General features: G+C 48.7%; 1 protein-coding gene across 1 annotated transcript; it reads left to right on the plus strand.

The window, feature by feature from the left end:
- Nucleotides 1-915: 915 nt before the first annotated feature.
- SYNGR3 (synaptogyrin 3) lies at nucleotides 916-12,163 on the plus strand. The gene is made up of 4 exons (XM_070760941.1): nucleotides 916-1,044; nucleotides 5,356-5,593; nucleotides 9,771-9,913; nucleotides 11,172-12,163. Exons 1-4 carry the CDS (start codon nucleotides 946-948, stop codon nucleotides 11,382-11,384), a joined length of 693 nt encoding a protein of 230 aa, XP_070617042.1. The 5' UTR covers nucleotides 916-945; the 3' UTR covers nucleotides 11,385-12,163.
- Nucleotides 12,164-15,045: the final 2,882 nt, after the last annotated feature.

Below are 15,045 nucleotides of genomic sequence, written 5' to 3' on the forward strand. Positions count from 1 at the left end.
GAGTGCATTGCAGTAGTTGAGCTGCGAGGTGACAAGAGCGTGAGTGACTGTGAGTCAAGATTCCTGGTCCAAATAGGGCCACAACTGGTGCACCAGCTGGACCTGGGCAAATATCCTCTCAGCCACAGCTGACAGATGGTGGCTCTAATTTCAGCTGTGCCTCTAGGAGAACTCCCAAGTTGCGGTTAGATTTCAGCCCCCCTCCCCGGGGTTAAGGACGGGCAGATGGAATAGGCCTTGGGGGGCAGCAGCAGCCACAGCCCTCCGCCCTGCCTTGTGGGGACTGAGCTGGAGTCTGTTCACTCCCACCTGGGCTTACATAGGCCCTAAGCCTACACAGCTATGGAACAGAAGCCCCATTTAGGGGCGACTCAGACTCGCCAGGATGCGAGATGAAGCCTTTTCTGGGGGGGGGGGGAGATGACCCACGAGCAAAGCCGCCTCTCCCAACATGCGAAGTGAGCGGCTTGCTGCTTGAGGCGGGGCTCGGCCGACTCTTCACGGGCCCCAACACGCCCACCCGGAGGGTCTCAGGCGCGGAGTGCAGGGACCCCAGCGGGGTTGGCGGCCCCGGGCAAGGGAGCCTGAGCTACAAAGCCCAGGCATGACGGGACCGGGGCGGTCAAGCAGGCCGGCCAAAGCTGGCGGGGCAGGTGAAAAGCCGCTTCCCTCCCGCGCCTCGCCCAGGCGCCCGGCTCGGCTTTAGCGCGGGGCAGCGCTTCCCCTCCCTCGGGCGGCGCGACCCTCCGCGGGCAGAGACGGGGCGGGCGGGGCCGGGCCACTGCGGAGCGTCCAGGGCAGCGCCAGCGGGGGGGGGGCGGGCTGCGGGGCCGGCGGGCGGGCAGGTGGTGGCGCCAGCTCGCCCGTCCCCGCCCGCCGCCGCCGCCGCCCCCTCCCCTCTTTGCCTTCGCAGCTCGAGGCGGCGGCGGCGGCGGCGGCGGGACGATGGAGGGCGCTTCCTTCGGAGCCGGGCGGGCGGGCACGGCGGTGGACCCGGCGGAATTCGCCAAGCGGCCCCAGACCCTCCTCAGGGTCCTCGCCGGGGTAAGAGCCCCCCCGCCCCCGGTAGAGGCAGGGACGCGCAGCCGGGGCCGCTCGGCTCCTCTCGCCTTCCGTCAGCCGCAGCCCGCCCGGTCCTCGGGGACCGGCAGGTGGGGGGGGGGGAGGGGGGAGCCCCCCGCCCCTTTGCCTTGGCAGCCCAGGCGCCCCCCCACCCCCGCCAGTGCCCGCCGTGCCAGCCCCGCTCGCCACTCCCGAAGCCCGACGTGACAGCAGCGCCGGTTGCGGCATCCCGGCCAGGGGGTGGGGGGCGCCTCTCGTCGTGAGGTAACGAGCGAGGCCTCCTGCCGGGCGGAGGGGAAAGCGGGGCAACGGGGGGGGGGGGGGCTCCGCCAGGGAAGAGTTGCCCTTGCCCCCCCCCCGCGAGGCCCCGGCTCCTGCGGCCTCCTCCCCGCCTCAGGTGGGCTCCTTCCCTGCCGAGGCCCGCAAAGGTGCTGCGGTTCTGCTGCCTCTTTTGAAGGGTGGGAGATGCTCTGTGGCCGCCTGTTTGGGCGCGGAAGGCGGCGGCGGCGGCGGGCATTTCGCGGATGGCATTCACGCACCACAGGCGGTTCTGGGAAAGACTGCCAGTCAGTCAGAAAACTAAAAAGAAAGGGATAAAAAAATCTCTATTGGGAAAAGATGGGGAGGTGGGCGGCTACTGCTGCTGTTGTTGTTGTGGAAACTTGTAATCTTTGACTGAATGATTGAGAAATCAATGGGGAAAGAAGACTGTGGCGAAGCATGGAAGTACTTTGACGGTGGCTTCCCTCCATGACCTGCTTTGGATGTGTTAACTGGGACTGCAGAATAACCCGGAGGGGGCTGCCACACGAGCACACTCCTATTGCACATTGTCCAATGGCCCCATTCCCAAGGAAGCTCATTTCCTTAATTAACCCATTTTCTGGATCTGCGCAATATCACAAATGTACAAAATTGGGAAGGGTCTAAGCCAGGGATGGCGAACCTTTTTTTCCTCAGGTGCAAAAAGAGCATGCGTGCGCACTATCGCACATGCGCAAGTGGCCACACCCATAATTCAATGCCTGGGGGGAGCGAAAATAGCTTCCCTCGCCTCCCATAGGCCTTCTGGAGGCCGGAAACGGCCTGTTTCCCAAGTTCTGGTGGGCCCAGTAGGCTCGTGTTTCACCCCAGGCTCCAAAGGCTTCCCAGGAGCTGGGGGAGGGTAAAATCATCATCCCTTATCCCTCCCACCAGGCTCTCTGGAAGCCAAAAACGCCCTCCCAGAGCCTCTGTGTGAGCCGAAAATCAGCTGGCTGGCACATAGATGCACACTAGGGCAACAACTTGTGTGCCATAGAATAGAATGAATAGAATAGAATAGAATTTTATTGTCCAAGTGTGATTGGACACACAAGGAATTTGTCTTGGTGCAGATGCTCTCAGCGTACATAAAATAAAATATACATTTGTCAAGAATCATGTGGTACGACACTTAATGATTGTCATAGGGGTCGCCATCACTGGTCTAAGCAATATGATAAACCACATTAAAATTAGTCAAAAGTAGCATTTGAATGCATGCAATTGCTAGATCAGTATTTCTCGCTATACGAAAATACCATTTTGTGTATCCATAATAGAAGCACTAATTCACCCAAGTAGACTGAATTGGGAAAATGTCCCACTTGGAAGGACATTCTGACAGATATGGGGAAATTGACATCTACTCAAGAATTGGAGAAACTAGGGATAAAAATGAATTGGTACATGAGAGTTCAAATACAGTCAAGGACAGTAAAACAGAGGTTATTAATTTAGAGATGATGGAATTAGATGAAATACTCACAGGAACAGATGAAAAACTATTTTAAAAAAGATACAATTATGTACTTAGAATTTGAGCAAGTGGAAGAAACTATGATAAAATGGGCACAAAATTTTGGGCATACTTATAGAACTGGATAAATGGCAGCAACTTTGGGCAAGAGATTATAAATTAACTATGGCAACAGCATATAAAGAGATTATGTATAAAATGTTTTATAGATGGCACATGTCATAAGAAAGGATAGTTAGAATGTTTAAAGATAAAACTATGAAAAGTTGGAAATGTCAGCAAATACCAGGCTCTTTTTATCATAAGCAGTGGACATGTGCAGAAGCCAGAATATTGGAGTCGGATTCAAATATAGATCGAAAAAAATGGTGAAACAACATATAGAATTAAAACCAGATATATTCCTGTTAGGTATTTTACTAGAGAAATTTAACAAGGAAGATACCCATTTGTGATTACAGCAGCTAGAATTGCATTTGCACAAAAATGGAAAGCGACAAAAATTCCTTATGAAGGAGAAGTATTTAAGAAAATTTTGGACTGTGCAGAGATGACAATGAAAATTGAAGCCAACGAAGATACAGAATATTATAATGTATTGGTGAAAGTTTATGATTGAATAGAAAATGAATATGTGTAGAAATTACGGTAAGTTAGAATTATTAAAAGGGAAGAAAATGGAGAATAAAAGGTAGTAGACCCAGATGACAAAATTAGATTTTGAGGAGGCAGCATTAGATTAACAGCATATACCTAGAATAAAGAGTTATAAAGAGAGATATGATATAGGAAACAATGAGTTTTGAAGATGTATGGGAATATATTATCAGTTTGTTAAATATAAAATGAATTATGATTAAGAGGGAAAAGGAGGAAGTAGAAAGAGAAGGGGGAAGGTGAGGAGGAATGGAAGGAAGGAGGAAGGGGGAGAGAAGGAGAAAGAAAGTACAAGGACGAGATGGAGGTAGAGGGAGGAGAGTGTAAAGAAATGAGTAAAAACAGATAGATAAATAGCAGTATAAAATAAGTACTAAAATAGGGTATTGATTCATGATAGATTGGATAACAAGGTATAATTATGTATGTTTTGATATGTCTTATGCTATATGCATAGGTGCGTACATGGAAATTGTGGAGGAACACCCATGTCATAGGTTCGCCATCACTGACCTATACCAATCATCCATAGTAGGATATGGTATAGTATGGTATAATATAATTATTATAACCATTATAATATTCTGATTCTTTTTTATCATTCATTTGTTTAATAAGCTTATCCATCTCTGCGCACTCCTAAGATTTTTTTAATTACACAGTATATTATTGTTCTAATTCTGTGCAAATGTTATTCTTCCTGCTATGATATAATATGTAGAAATAAATATTGCATCTTTTTATCCTGGTTCCCTTTAAATATCCCTAGTAGAAATAGTTCGTTTCATTTCTATATGCTGGTTTGTTATTTCTTCAATTCATTTCTTTATCCTTTGCCAATATTGCTTTGCTTTGGGACAGGACCACCACATGTGGTAGGTAGTATGTTAAAGTATGTTTATGTTTCCATTTCCAACATTCTGTTGATTTGTTGGAGTACATTTTTGCGATACTTGCTGGTGGAAGATGCCATCAGTAAAACATTTTGTAGTTTTTTTTTAAAATGCAAAGGACTTTGTCATTATATAGCTTTTACTCCAGGCCTTCTCACATTTCTCCAATTCTATGTTATATATAATGTTATGTGATGTACGTTTTATACAAGTGGAGACCTTCTCCAGAGGCGCAAATACAGGCATTCTTGACCCTCTCTTGTTTTATGTTTCAGCGTATTTTTTCTGGCTTATATAAGTTGTTTGGAGGATGGATCAGAAATGAAACATGGTATAATAATAATAATTATAATAATAATAATAATAATAATAATTATTATTATTATTATTATTTATTAGATTTGTATGCCGTCCCTCTCCGAAGACTTGGGGCGGCTCACAACAGTAATAAAAAACAGTATAACAATGGGACAAATCTAATAATAAAAATTGTATAAAAACCCCAACAATTTAAAAAAACCCATACAGCACATACATACCAAACGTGAAATATAAAAAAGCCTGGGGGAGATGTCTTAGTTCCCCCATGCCTGGCGATATAGGTGGGTCTTGAGTAACTTGCGAAAGACAAGGAGGGTGTGGGCCGTTCTAATCTCCGGGGGAGTTGATTCCAGAGGGCCGAGGCCGCCACAGAGAAGGCTCTTCCCCTGGGGCCCGCCAAACGACATTGTTTGGTCGACGGGACCCGGAGAAGGCCAACTCTGTGGGACCTTATTGGCCGCTGGGATTCGTGTGGTAGAAGGCAGTTCCGGAGGTATTCTGGTCCAATGCCATGTAGGGCTTTAAAGGTCACTACCAACACTTTGAATTGTGACCGGAAACCGATATGAACCCTTTGGGAAAAACTGAGTTTTTGTTCCTTTCTTTCCTTCATCTGCCTCTTCCCCCCCCCCCCAATTGCAGGTGTTCTCTATTGTGGTGTTTGGCTCCATTATCAACGAGGGTTATGTCAACACCGATAAGTCCCCGGTGCTGCACTGCATCTTCAACAGCAATGAAGGGGCCTGCAACTACGGCATCGCAATAGGGCTGCTGGCTTTCCTGGCCTGTGTTTTCTTCCTGGTGATGGACCTCCACTTCCAACAGATCAGTAGCGTGAAGGACAGGAAGCGCATCGTCCTCGTGGACCTGGGCTTTTCTGGTAGGTCCCCTGGGAGGAGCAAGTAGCTTGACCAGCGCCGGGAGGGGCCGGTTCACACCGCAGAATCAGCCTGGGTTTGGGTTCACCAAATGTTCTTGTATCCACACAGCACGGGATGCCAAAAGCAAACAAACGCATCCATGGCTTTGCATAACAGGCCAAATCACACACCATGAGCCTGACCGTGTGCGTCCGGCGAGCATGGCTGTGTGCCACCACTGCCCACGGACAGAGGCTGGATTCCTTTGGCACAAGCGTGCCTTACAAAGGGCTTGGCCAACTGCAGGGGTGTGAAGAAGGGGTTTAGTTGTGCTCAATTCTGATGGAAATCCAACCAAAAAAAAAAGCAAAAAGAGTTAGTTCAGGCAATAAAAATGTTGTGTTAAAATCTGTTTTACAACTTATCAGATGTTGTTCTCCCTCTCATCTTCTTTGGATAGAAAAGGTGGATAGAGAATTATTCTTTTCTCTGTCACACAATACTAGGACGAGGGGGCCCTCCCTAAAGTTCATAGGTAACAAAGTGGGGACAAATCAAGGGAAATATTTCTTCACCCAGAGGGTCGTTGGTTTATGGAATTCCCTTCCAGAAGAGGTTGTGACAGCTGTCAGCTTTGATAGCTTCAAGGCAGGATTGGACAGATTCATGGATGCCAAGCATATAGATGGTTATTGAAACGGATGTCCAAGTGCTGCCTCTATGTTGGTTGAGGCAGGCAGGATTCCCTTGAGTACCACTTGTTGGGGGTCAGAGGAAAGGGAGAGTCTTGCCTTCTCTTTCTGCTCAAGATCCCCATGGACAATTGGTGGGCCACTGTGTGACACAGAATGCTGGGCTCGATGGGCTTTGGCCTGATTCAGCAGGGCTCTTCTTATGTTCTTATGTTCTTCTCTGGCCTTTGGGAATGGCTTTTACATTTCCCATGGGGGTGTTGTGCTACAGGCTGCATTCATGGGTGATGAGGTGGAGTGGGGGTGCCTTTGCCTTGAAACCTGCCTTGGAATTGAAGGGAAGGATGGGAAGCCACAAGGGCTGTGGGGCAACGGGGAGACAGGACACACGCTTGGCCCCTTTATTTTCGATAAGATGATGCAGGAGGCTTCTGAGGTGCCCGTCTGAGCCTTCTAAATTGTAAAACAAAGCAACACAGGCAGTCCTCAAGTTACAACCACAGTTCAGCACAAAAGGCATGCTGGTTAGTGAGACATTCATTAAGTGAGGTTTGCTCCATTTTTGCACCTTTCTTGCCATAGTTGTTAAGTGAATCATTGCAGTTGTTGAGTTGGTAACCCAGCTGTGAAGTGAACCTGGCTTCCCAATTGGCTTTGCTTGTCAGAAGCTGGTCACAAAAGCTGATCGCAGGACACAGCATTAAGTACCTGCCAGTTGCCAAGCGTCTCAATTTTTTTTTCCGGGGAATAATTTTTTTATTGTTTTTCACACATTACAGAGATTCCAATTTACATACCTCAAATTAAAATATAATACAATACAATATCAAATGCCAATTTCTCAGTCAAATTAATCAAATTATTTCTGGTATACAGTGATCCCCCGATCATTGCGAGGGTTCCGTTCCAGGACCCCCCGCAACGAGCGGGTTTTCGCGAAGTAGTGCTGCGGAAGTAAAAACACCATCTGCGCATGCGCAGATGGTGTTTTTACTTCCGCAGCGCTAGCGAGGAGCCGAAGATTGGGGGCGGCGCGGCTGTTTTAAAACGTCGCCGCCGGCATGGGGGGCATGCCAGCACCCCCCGGACACCCAACCCGGGTTTGGGGGGCTGCTAGGAAGCCCCCCATGCCGGAGGCGACGTTTTAAAACAGCCGTGCGGCTTGCCGACTGAGTCCCGAAGACAAACGTCAAAGGCGAACTTCCGCGTTTGTCTTCGGGACTCATTGGGAAGCCGCGCGGCTGTTTTAAAACGTCGCCGCCGGCATGGGGGGCTTCCTAGCAGCCCCCCAAACCCGGGTTGGGGGTCCGGGGGGTGCTGGCAAGCCCCCATGCCGGCGGCGACGTTTTAAAACAGCCGCGCCGCCCCCAATCTTCGGCTGGCGGCGGACAAGCCGTTCGCTCGCGCTCGCTCTCGCCGCTTTCCAGCTGAGTCCTGAAGCGAATTCAGGACTCAGCTGGGAAGCGGCAAGAATGAACGGCGTGGGCGGGCGAAGGGCGGGCGGCAGCGAGGAGTTTGCGTGGGCGGTGGGGAAACTCCTTGCTGATGCCTGCCGCTCGGGGGAAGACCTAGGGAAGCCGCCCAGCAGCTGATCAGCCCGGCGCCATCTACGCATGCGTGCCCATAGAAAAAAAGGGCACGCATGCACAGATGGTGTTTTGACTTCCGGGTTGAAAAATCGCAAATTAGCCTGTTCGCAATGGTCGGGAACGCAATAACCGGGGGATCACTGTATATCATTCATCCTGTGCTACCTCCTTTCCAAATGCTACCATCTGGATTTTAGATAATGTTCTTCGCTTTCATTTATTTGATTTTATTTGATTTTATTGGATTTGTATGCCGCCCCTCTCCGTAGACTCGGGGCGGCTAACAACAGTAGTAAACAGCATATGACAATCCAGTATATAAACAGTTAAAAACCCCTATTGTAAAACCAAACATACATAGAGACATACCATGCATAAATTGTAAAGGCCTAGGGGGAAAGAGTATCTCAATTCCCCCATGCCTGGCGGCAGAGGTGGGTTTTAAGAAGCTTACGAAAGGCAAGGAGGATGGGAGCAATTCTAATCTCTGGGGGGAGTTGATTCCAGAGGGTCGGGGCCGCTACAGAGAAGGCTCTTCCCCTGGGTCCCGCCAAACGACATTGTTTAGTTGACGGGACCCGGAGAAGACCCACTCTGTGGGACCTAACTGGTCGCTGGGATTCGTGCAGCAGAAGGCGGTCCCTGAGATAATTTATATTTAAAGTGCTATAGCTATCTAAATTTCTCTTGGCTATTTGCTGTTTTTCCTAACTATGCCACCGTGCTTCAGTCCCTTGCTAGTGTTCAGAAAACACATTCCTACTTTCATTTAAAAAAAAAAACCCTCATTTTATCATAACTGCCCTTAACAATAGAAAATATCCAAATTTACGTCTCTTTAAAAGACCAGGAAGAAAAGAAAAAAAAATAAAGAAAAGAATAAAAGGAAAAACACTATTCATATCGTATCTTTATCTATACATAGAAGGAAGGCTTGTTATTAGAACTTTTAAAATACATTTCCTACTCAATTCATTTATTTCACTTCTTTCATTATATCAGTATGTCATTTCTACTTTAGCAAATAAAAATAAATATAATTATTACTCCATTATTTTATGCAAAAAGTATCCTCCATTAAAAAAAAAAGGACCAAAATATTAATATTCTGAATTTTGATCACACGACTGTGGGGATGCTGCAATGCCATGTGTGAAAAACAGTCACAAGTCCCTTTTTTCGCTGCCGTTGTAGGTTTGAACGATCCCAAAGGAGGGAAGGTCAGCCAGGCACAATTTGGTGGCCACAAACCTTTGCTTTCTCCTGTTAATTGGAACAGGTGGTCCAAGTGCACCTGAAGAGGCCCTTGCTCCGAGAATGGGACCGGTTAGGTCCCACAGAGTTGGTCTCCTCCGGGTCCCGTCAACTAAACAATGTCGTTTGGCAGGACCCAGGGGAAGAGCCTTCTCTGTGGCGGCTCCGACCCTCTGGAATCAGCTCCCTCCAGAGAACTGCCCCCACCCTCCTTGCCTTTCGTAAACTCCTCTGTCGTTAAGCGTTGGGGAACTGAAATATCTCCCCCTGCCTATGTAGTTTTTGTGTATGATATGACTGTATGTATGTTTTTATATATTGGGGTTTCTTGTTTTTTAGACTTTTTAAATGTATTATTGTTATTTTAGATTCTAACTATTAGATTTGTCATTATATATTGTTTTTATCATTGCTGTAAGCCGCCCCGAGTCTACGGAAAAGGGTGGCATACAAATCTAAATAATAATAATGATAATGATAATAATAATAATAATGGGAAGCTGAGAACTCCACTGCTGGCACCTGCTCTCCTCCGAGATCTTCCAGGATGCCAGCAGCAGCCCCTCCAGGGTTGGCCAAGGCTCTGCCTCCACGGGGTCCCCTGCTCTGCCTTGACATCTATCCATCCAACAAGGGTGCTGACCGTTCTTTCCACTTGACAGGTTTCTGGTCCTTCCTCTGGTTTGTGGCCTTCTGCTTCCTGGCCAACCAGTGGCAGCGGACTCCTGCCAGCAAAGGGGCGTCCCAAGGAGGAGATGCTGCCCGAGCAGCCATCGCCTTTTCCTTCTTCTCCATCATCTCCTGGGTAAGAAAAACACGCTCCGGGCTCCCCCGGACCGGAGGTGGCAGCCTCCCAGAGGCCAGTGGTGCCTTAGGTGTTAATGTTTATAAAGTGCTACATTTACACCCTTCATGATCCCTGAGGAGGAAGGCATCTCTCTGTGTGTGTATTTGGTGCATGTGTGTCAAAAAGTCAAGATGGTATACATGCTGCTGCTTCTTCTTCTTCTTCCTCTTCCTCCTCCTCCTCCTCATTATTGTCAATACAACACAGCAAACGAGATCACTATGCTGGATTTCGTATTTCATCACCAGTCGGGCACTTCCCAAGCACCTAAGACTGCATGATGTAGGGGCGAATTATGTTTGCTGATCCCAGTAAAGTGGCCTTTTGCAATTGACAGATGGAGATTTTGTCAATTCCGATGGTTTTCAAATGTCCGCTGAGATCCTTTGGCACCGCGCCCAGCGTGCCAAGTACCACTGGGACCACTTTCACGGGCTTATGCCAGAGTCGTTGCAGCTCGATTTTTAGATCTTTGTATTTCACTAATTTCTCTAGCTGCTTCTCCTCAATTCTGCTGTCCCCTGGGACTGCAATGTCAATGATCCATACTTCCTTTTTCTCCACAATCAGGATGTCTGGTGTGTTATGCTTCAGAATTCGGTCAGTCTGAAGTCGAAAATCCCACAGTAGTAGTAGTAGTAGTAGTAGTAGTAGTAGTTGTTGTTGTTATTATTATTATTATTATTATTAATTAGACTTGTATGTCGCCCCTCCCCGGAGACCCAGGGCAGCTCACAACATACAATACAAAACAATATATGTACAAATCTAATAATTAAAACTATGACTAAATCCCATTATCTTAAAATACAATATTCCACAATCATATCCATACATAACATTTAATGGTCAGAAGGGGGGGGCATGTACTAGCTGCCCCGTGCCAGGCGATATAGACAGGTCTTAAGGATCTTGCGAAAGGCGAGGAGGATGGGGGCAGTTTGAATCTCCGGAGGGAGCTTGTTCCAGAGGGCCGGGGCCGCCACAGAGAAGGCTCTTCCCCTAGGCCCCGCCAGACGACATTGTGTGGTCGATGGGACCCGGAGAAGGCCAACTCTGTGGGACCTAATCAGCCACTGGGATGTATGCGGCAGAAGGCGGTCCCTTAAGTAGTGCCATCTGAGAATTTGATGGGTTCCCCTCCTATTCCCTCACCAAAGTCATTGACGACGCTATTGTGGTGTCCTGGGCCTCAGAGACTTGTTTGCCGTTACAGATTGCCCTGGCTGTGAAAGCCCTCCAAAGATACCGGATGGGGACCGACATGTCTCTCTTTGCCACGGATCAGTTCGGCCCCGACCCCATGGCAGGATACCCGGGACCCCCTCCCGCCAGCGGGGGCCTTGAAAGCACAGAAACCTACCAGAGCCCACCCTTCTCGGAGACCCTGAACACCAGCCCCAAAGGCTACCAGGTGCCGGCTTACTGACAGGGCAGGTGACCCCCAACCCCAACGGGGCTTCAGAGCAAACCGAAAGCAGACCCAGAGAAATGGGCTGACCTGCCACCAGGTGCAAGTATAGTCAACAGATTGGTTGCAAGTGTATTCAAAAGTACTTTCCTTTTCCGTTTCTTTCTTTTTTACATGTGCCAAGTTACGTGCTGGGTTAAACTTACTCTTAGCTAATGGTGCAGTGAATTCTGTACAGTGGTTCTTGTCTTATGTGTCCGAGGATATTTTTATATTAAAAAGAAAGAGAAGGGCAACAGTGTTCCCTCTAAGCAGGAAACTCTAGAAAAGCTACAACTCCCACCTCCCTGACCACAGTGGCACTTACGTATATCATGGGGGGGGGATCTGCTTGGCTGCAGGCGCACTGATACGCCCAGGTGCAAGGCACGGGGGGCACTGGAGGGGTGTGGGGCCTCCTCAAAACAAGGTGGCAGCCACCAACCAAAGCCCTCTTCCGTGCTTGGAGGTGTCACGGATACCCACAGGACCAGCCAGGTAGCGTGCCCATCTCCCCTGGCCAGTCGGTACTTCAAGTACTTTCAAGGTAATCCCCCAAAAATAGTCCTCCCAGAAGTCTCCGCCTTCTCTTTTCCCCCCTTTTCAATTTTCTCTCCCCTTAGGAAGAACTTAGAACCAAGTTAAAAAGGAAGGTGCCAAATTAAACTACCAGAAAAAAATAGCTGTGTTATCTCCTCTGATGTACAGTTGGGTCTATACAAGTGCTGTATTTGGGACAATAAATGTGTGTATATGCCGCATACGTGTCTTTCTGGTATTCCAGAACACTTTGTTGCTTAAATTGTGCCCTTAAAAAGCTAAACCTTGTCCAAGACAAGAAGTAAACCAATAAAAGTCCTCCAACAGCAAGAAATGTAGCATTTGGTCAACCTAGGTGCCATCTCAAGATTTGGTGGCTCCTATGATCTCTTCTTCTTTGAAGAACCATCTTTCTTGTTGAGAAGTCAGAAAAGGGAGGGAAAGTTGGGAGGACACCCAAAGACAAAAGTGGAGTCTTGATTCCAGACCCTAGGTGGCTCCCAGATTACTGTAAAGATTACTTATTTTTGGCATGATCTTTTTCAACACGAATGAGACCAAAATGTTATTCCTACCACCCCTGCAAAATAGCCATGTCCCATGCTGAGGCCCTCTATGCTTTCCTCTGAAACAAAGAACCATATGGGCATAATAAGCATTTTAACATTGAAAAAATCCCCTTTCCTTTGCAACTCAAGTAATTCTTTCGTAGGGGCAGTGAGATCCTTAAGTTTCAGAAGCAAAAATAAAAATATTCATAATATAATTCCCCCGTAAAGGATCAGAAATACTGAACATGGGTTTTGGGTGATAAAAACAAAGAGAATGGAAACAATGTTTTATAGGGAAAAGAAATTATTCTAAATAATTTCAGCTGCAATAGGGGACCTGGTCTTAGGATCCTCCCAGAGAGACAGGTGGCTCAGGATTCTTTTAAAGATCTAAATATATTAAGACATTGCCAAGTGCAAAAAAACCAGGAAAGTGGATACCTTGGAGTGGGAATGGCAGAAATCAAACAGAAATAATAAATTACCAATAGTTTTCAGACTGTTAAAATGGCCATGGTCACATTTCAGCCTTACAACACACCAGATTTGATTCTGTCGGGTGATCCAGTGAGCCGTGGCAGTTCAAAAGCAGTGCAAGATTGAAGATGTTTTTCAAAACAGGGTAGAACTGAAGCAATACAGTATCTTCCTTAGAGAGAACACTGCAACATTAGCAGCCCACAAAAGTCGTGTTTCCGCATTCCGGGAAGAAACCAGGCAGACTCAGAAGCAGAATTGTCAAATATTTAAATGTTTCTCTCGATTGTATGTGTGAAATAAATGTATGTTGGGTAGTGTACTTTTTTCCTAACTATAAAGAACCCCTTTCCACACTCCCCTTGTGCTATAACTGTAAGGAGAAAAGAAAAACAAGGGGCAGTTATGTTGTCGGAGTGGTAGAAGCGTCTCGGTCACTGTTAATGTGCTATAGATTACCGTTCTGAATGTACGCATGCATCTCCTTCCTTTCGGCCTCCCGAGCTTGAGGGGAGAGGTGGGAGCCGGTTCGGTGCGTTGGGCAGTTGTGTCAATGGGTCACGCAGCAGTCACAATTCTGGCTGGCGCTGAAAACCGTGTGGGGTAGCGGGTCCAGTCGAAGCCCAAATAGTGGCTCCGCTGTGCCCACCTCAGCCCGATTCCGGCCCGGAAAGGACGGGGCAAGGTCCCCCCACGAGGGTGGCTGGGCCGGCACTGCTGGTGGATGCCCCCCTCCCCACACCTGGCCAGGGCCGAGCGGCTGACGACACCCCCAGGCACAATTCCTCAGCACAAACCTGTAGCAGATGGGTCAGAGCAACCGTGTTGCTTCCTGTGGCAATTCTTTCCTTCGCTGTGGTGAAAATGGCAGTTTTATCCTGAACAATTCACCCACCACCATAACCTGATACAGTTAGGATTGTCCCAGCAGTGCTAAAATTCTTGTGGGGCTGTTGAGTTTCCCAAATAATGTGCTAAACAGAGAGCTCCAGGGCCCCTGACTGGCTCGTGGTCTCGCCCGGTCCAGAATCGCCAGGCAGGAGGATTCCCGGCCCTCGTCCACCGCCAGAGGAGCGAGCAGGGCCCACATCCACCACTGAGGCAGCCATGCAGGCCACACGGAGGCCAAGGCCAAAGCAGGCAGCCCAGGCAGCCGTTAGAAGGCCAAGTTGTTTGGGCGGAAGGGGAGCCGAGCCAAACCCTCTGGAGGCCTCCCCGCTCAAGGTCACCTGGAAAGATGCGGGGGGGGGGGGGGCTGTCCATCCTTTTGTGAATCCGTCTCCTTTTCCTTCTTTTGCCTTTGAATTCCAAAGCCCTATGCATGCACTTACGCACTGCCCCCACCCTTACCTGCAGCTTTCCTCCTGCTGCAGAAAGGGGAAGACCTCCCCCCCCATGCCCTCCAAGGTCAGAAGCCTCCTCTGGCCAGGCTTCCTCTGGGCTTCAAGGCCCCGCAGCCAAGGCAGCTCAAACCGAAGCCCTTTGGGGCAGCTGGAAGTCTCCCCAGCAACCCCCACCAAGCACCCTCCTTTGATGTCCCAGCAGAGAGCAAGTTAGCACCTCAAGGATGATTTTATGTGGTTAATGCTGCAGAAGCCCAGTGAGGCACCCCACCCCACCCCCTGGCTTTGGCCGTCTCTTGTCCAAGCGAGAAAACCTCCTTTTGCCTAAGGCAGTGTTTCCCAACCTTGGCAACATGAAGAGATCTGGACTTCAACTCCCAGAATTCCCCAGCCAGCTAATGCTGGCTGGGGAATTCTGGGAGTTGAAGTCCAGATCTCTTCAAGTTGCCAAGGTTGGGAAACACTGGCCTAAGGAGTCCATCATATTGAATGCAGCGCAGGAGGTCAATTTCCCCAGAGGATGAAGATGGCCGCAAATGACCAGAGGCCTGGCTGGAGGGAGGGGAGCGACCCCCACACGAGAGAGAAAAGTCCGGAACTGCTGCCAGGCCATCCTGGCTTCTTGTTCCTGGTCGAGGTTAATTCGGAGATCAAAGAGGCTTCCATTTATCACCAACGGCAGGGGGAAAACTGCCACTAAGTAATCCAACATGCACTGTGACAGAAGAG

This window comes from Erythrolamprus reginae, chromosome 9 (genome assembly GCF_031021105.1).
Source record: "Erythrolamprus reginae isolate rEryReg1 chromosome 9, rEryReg1.hap1, whole genome shotgun sequence".
Classification (NCBI taxonomy): Eukaryota; Metazoa; Chordata; class Lepidosauria; order Squamata; family Dipsadidae; genus Erythrolamprus; species Erythrolamprus reginae.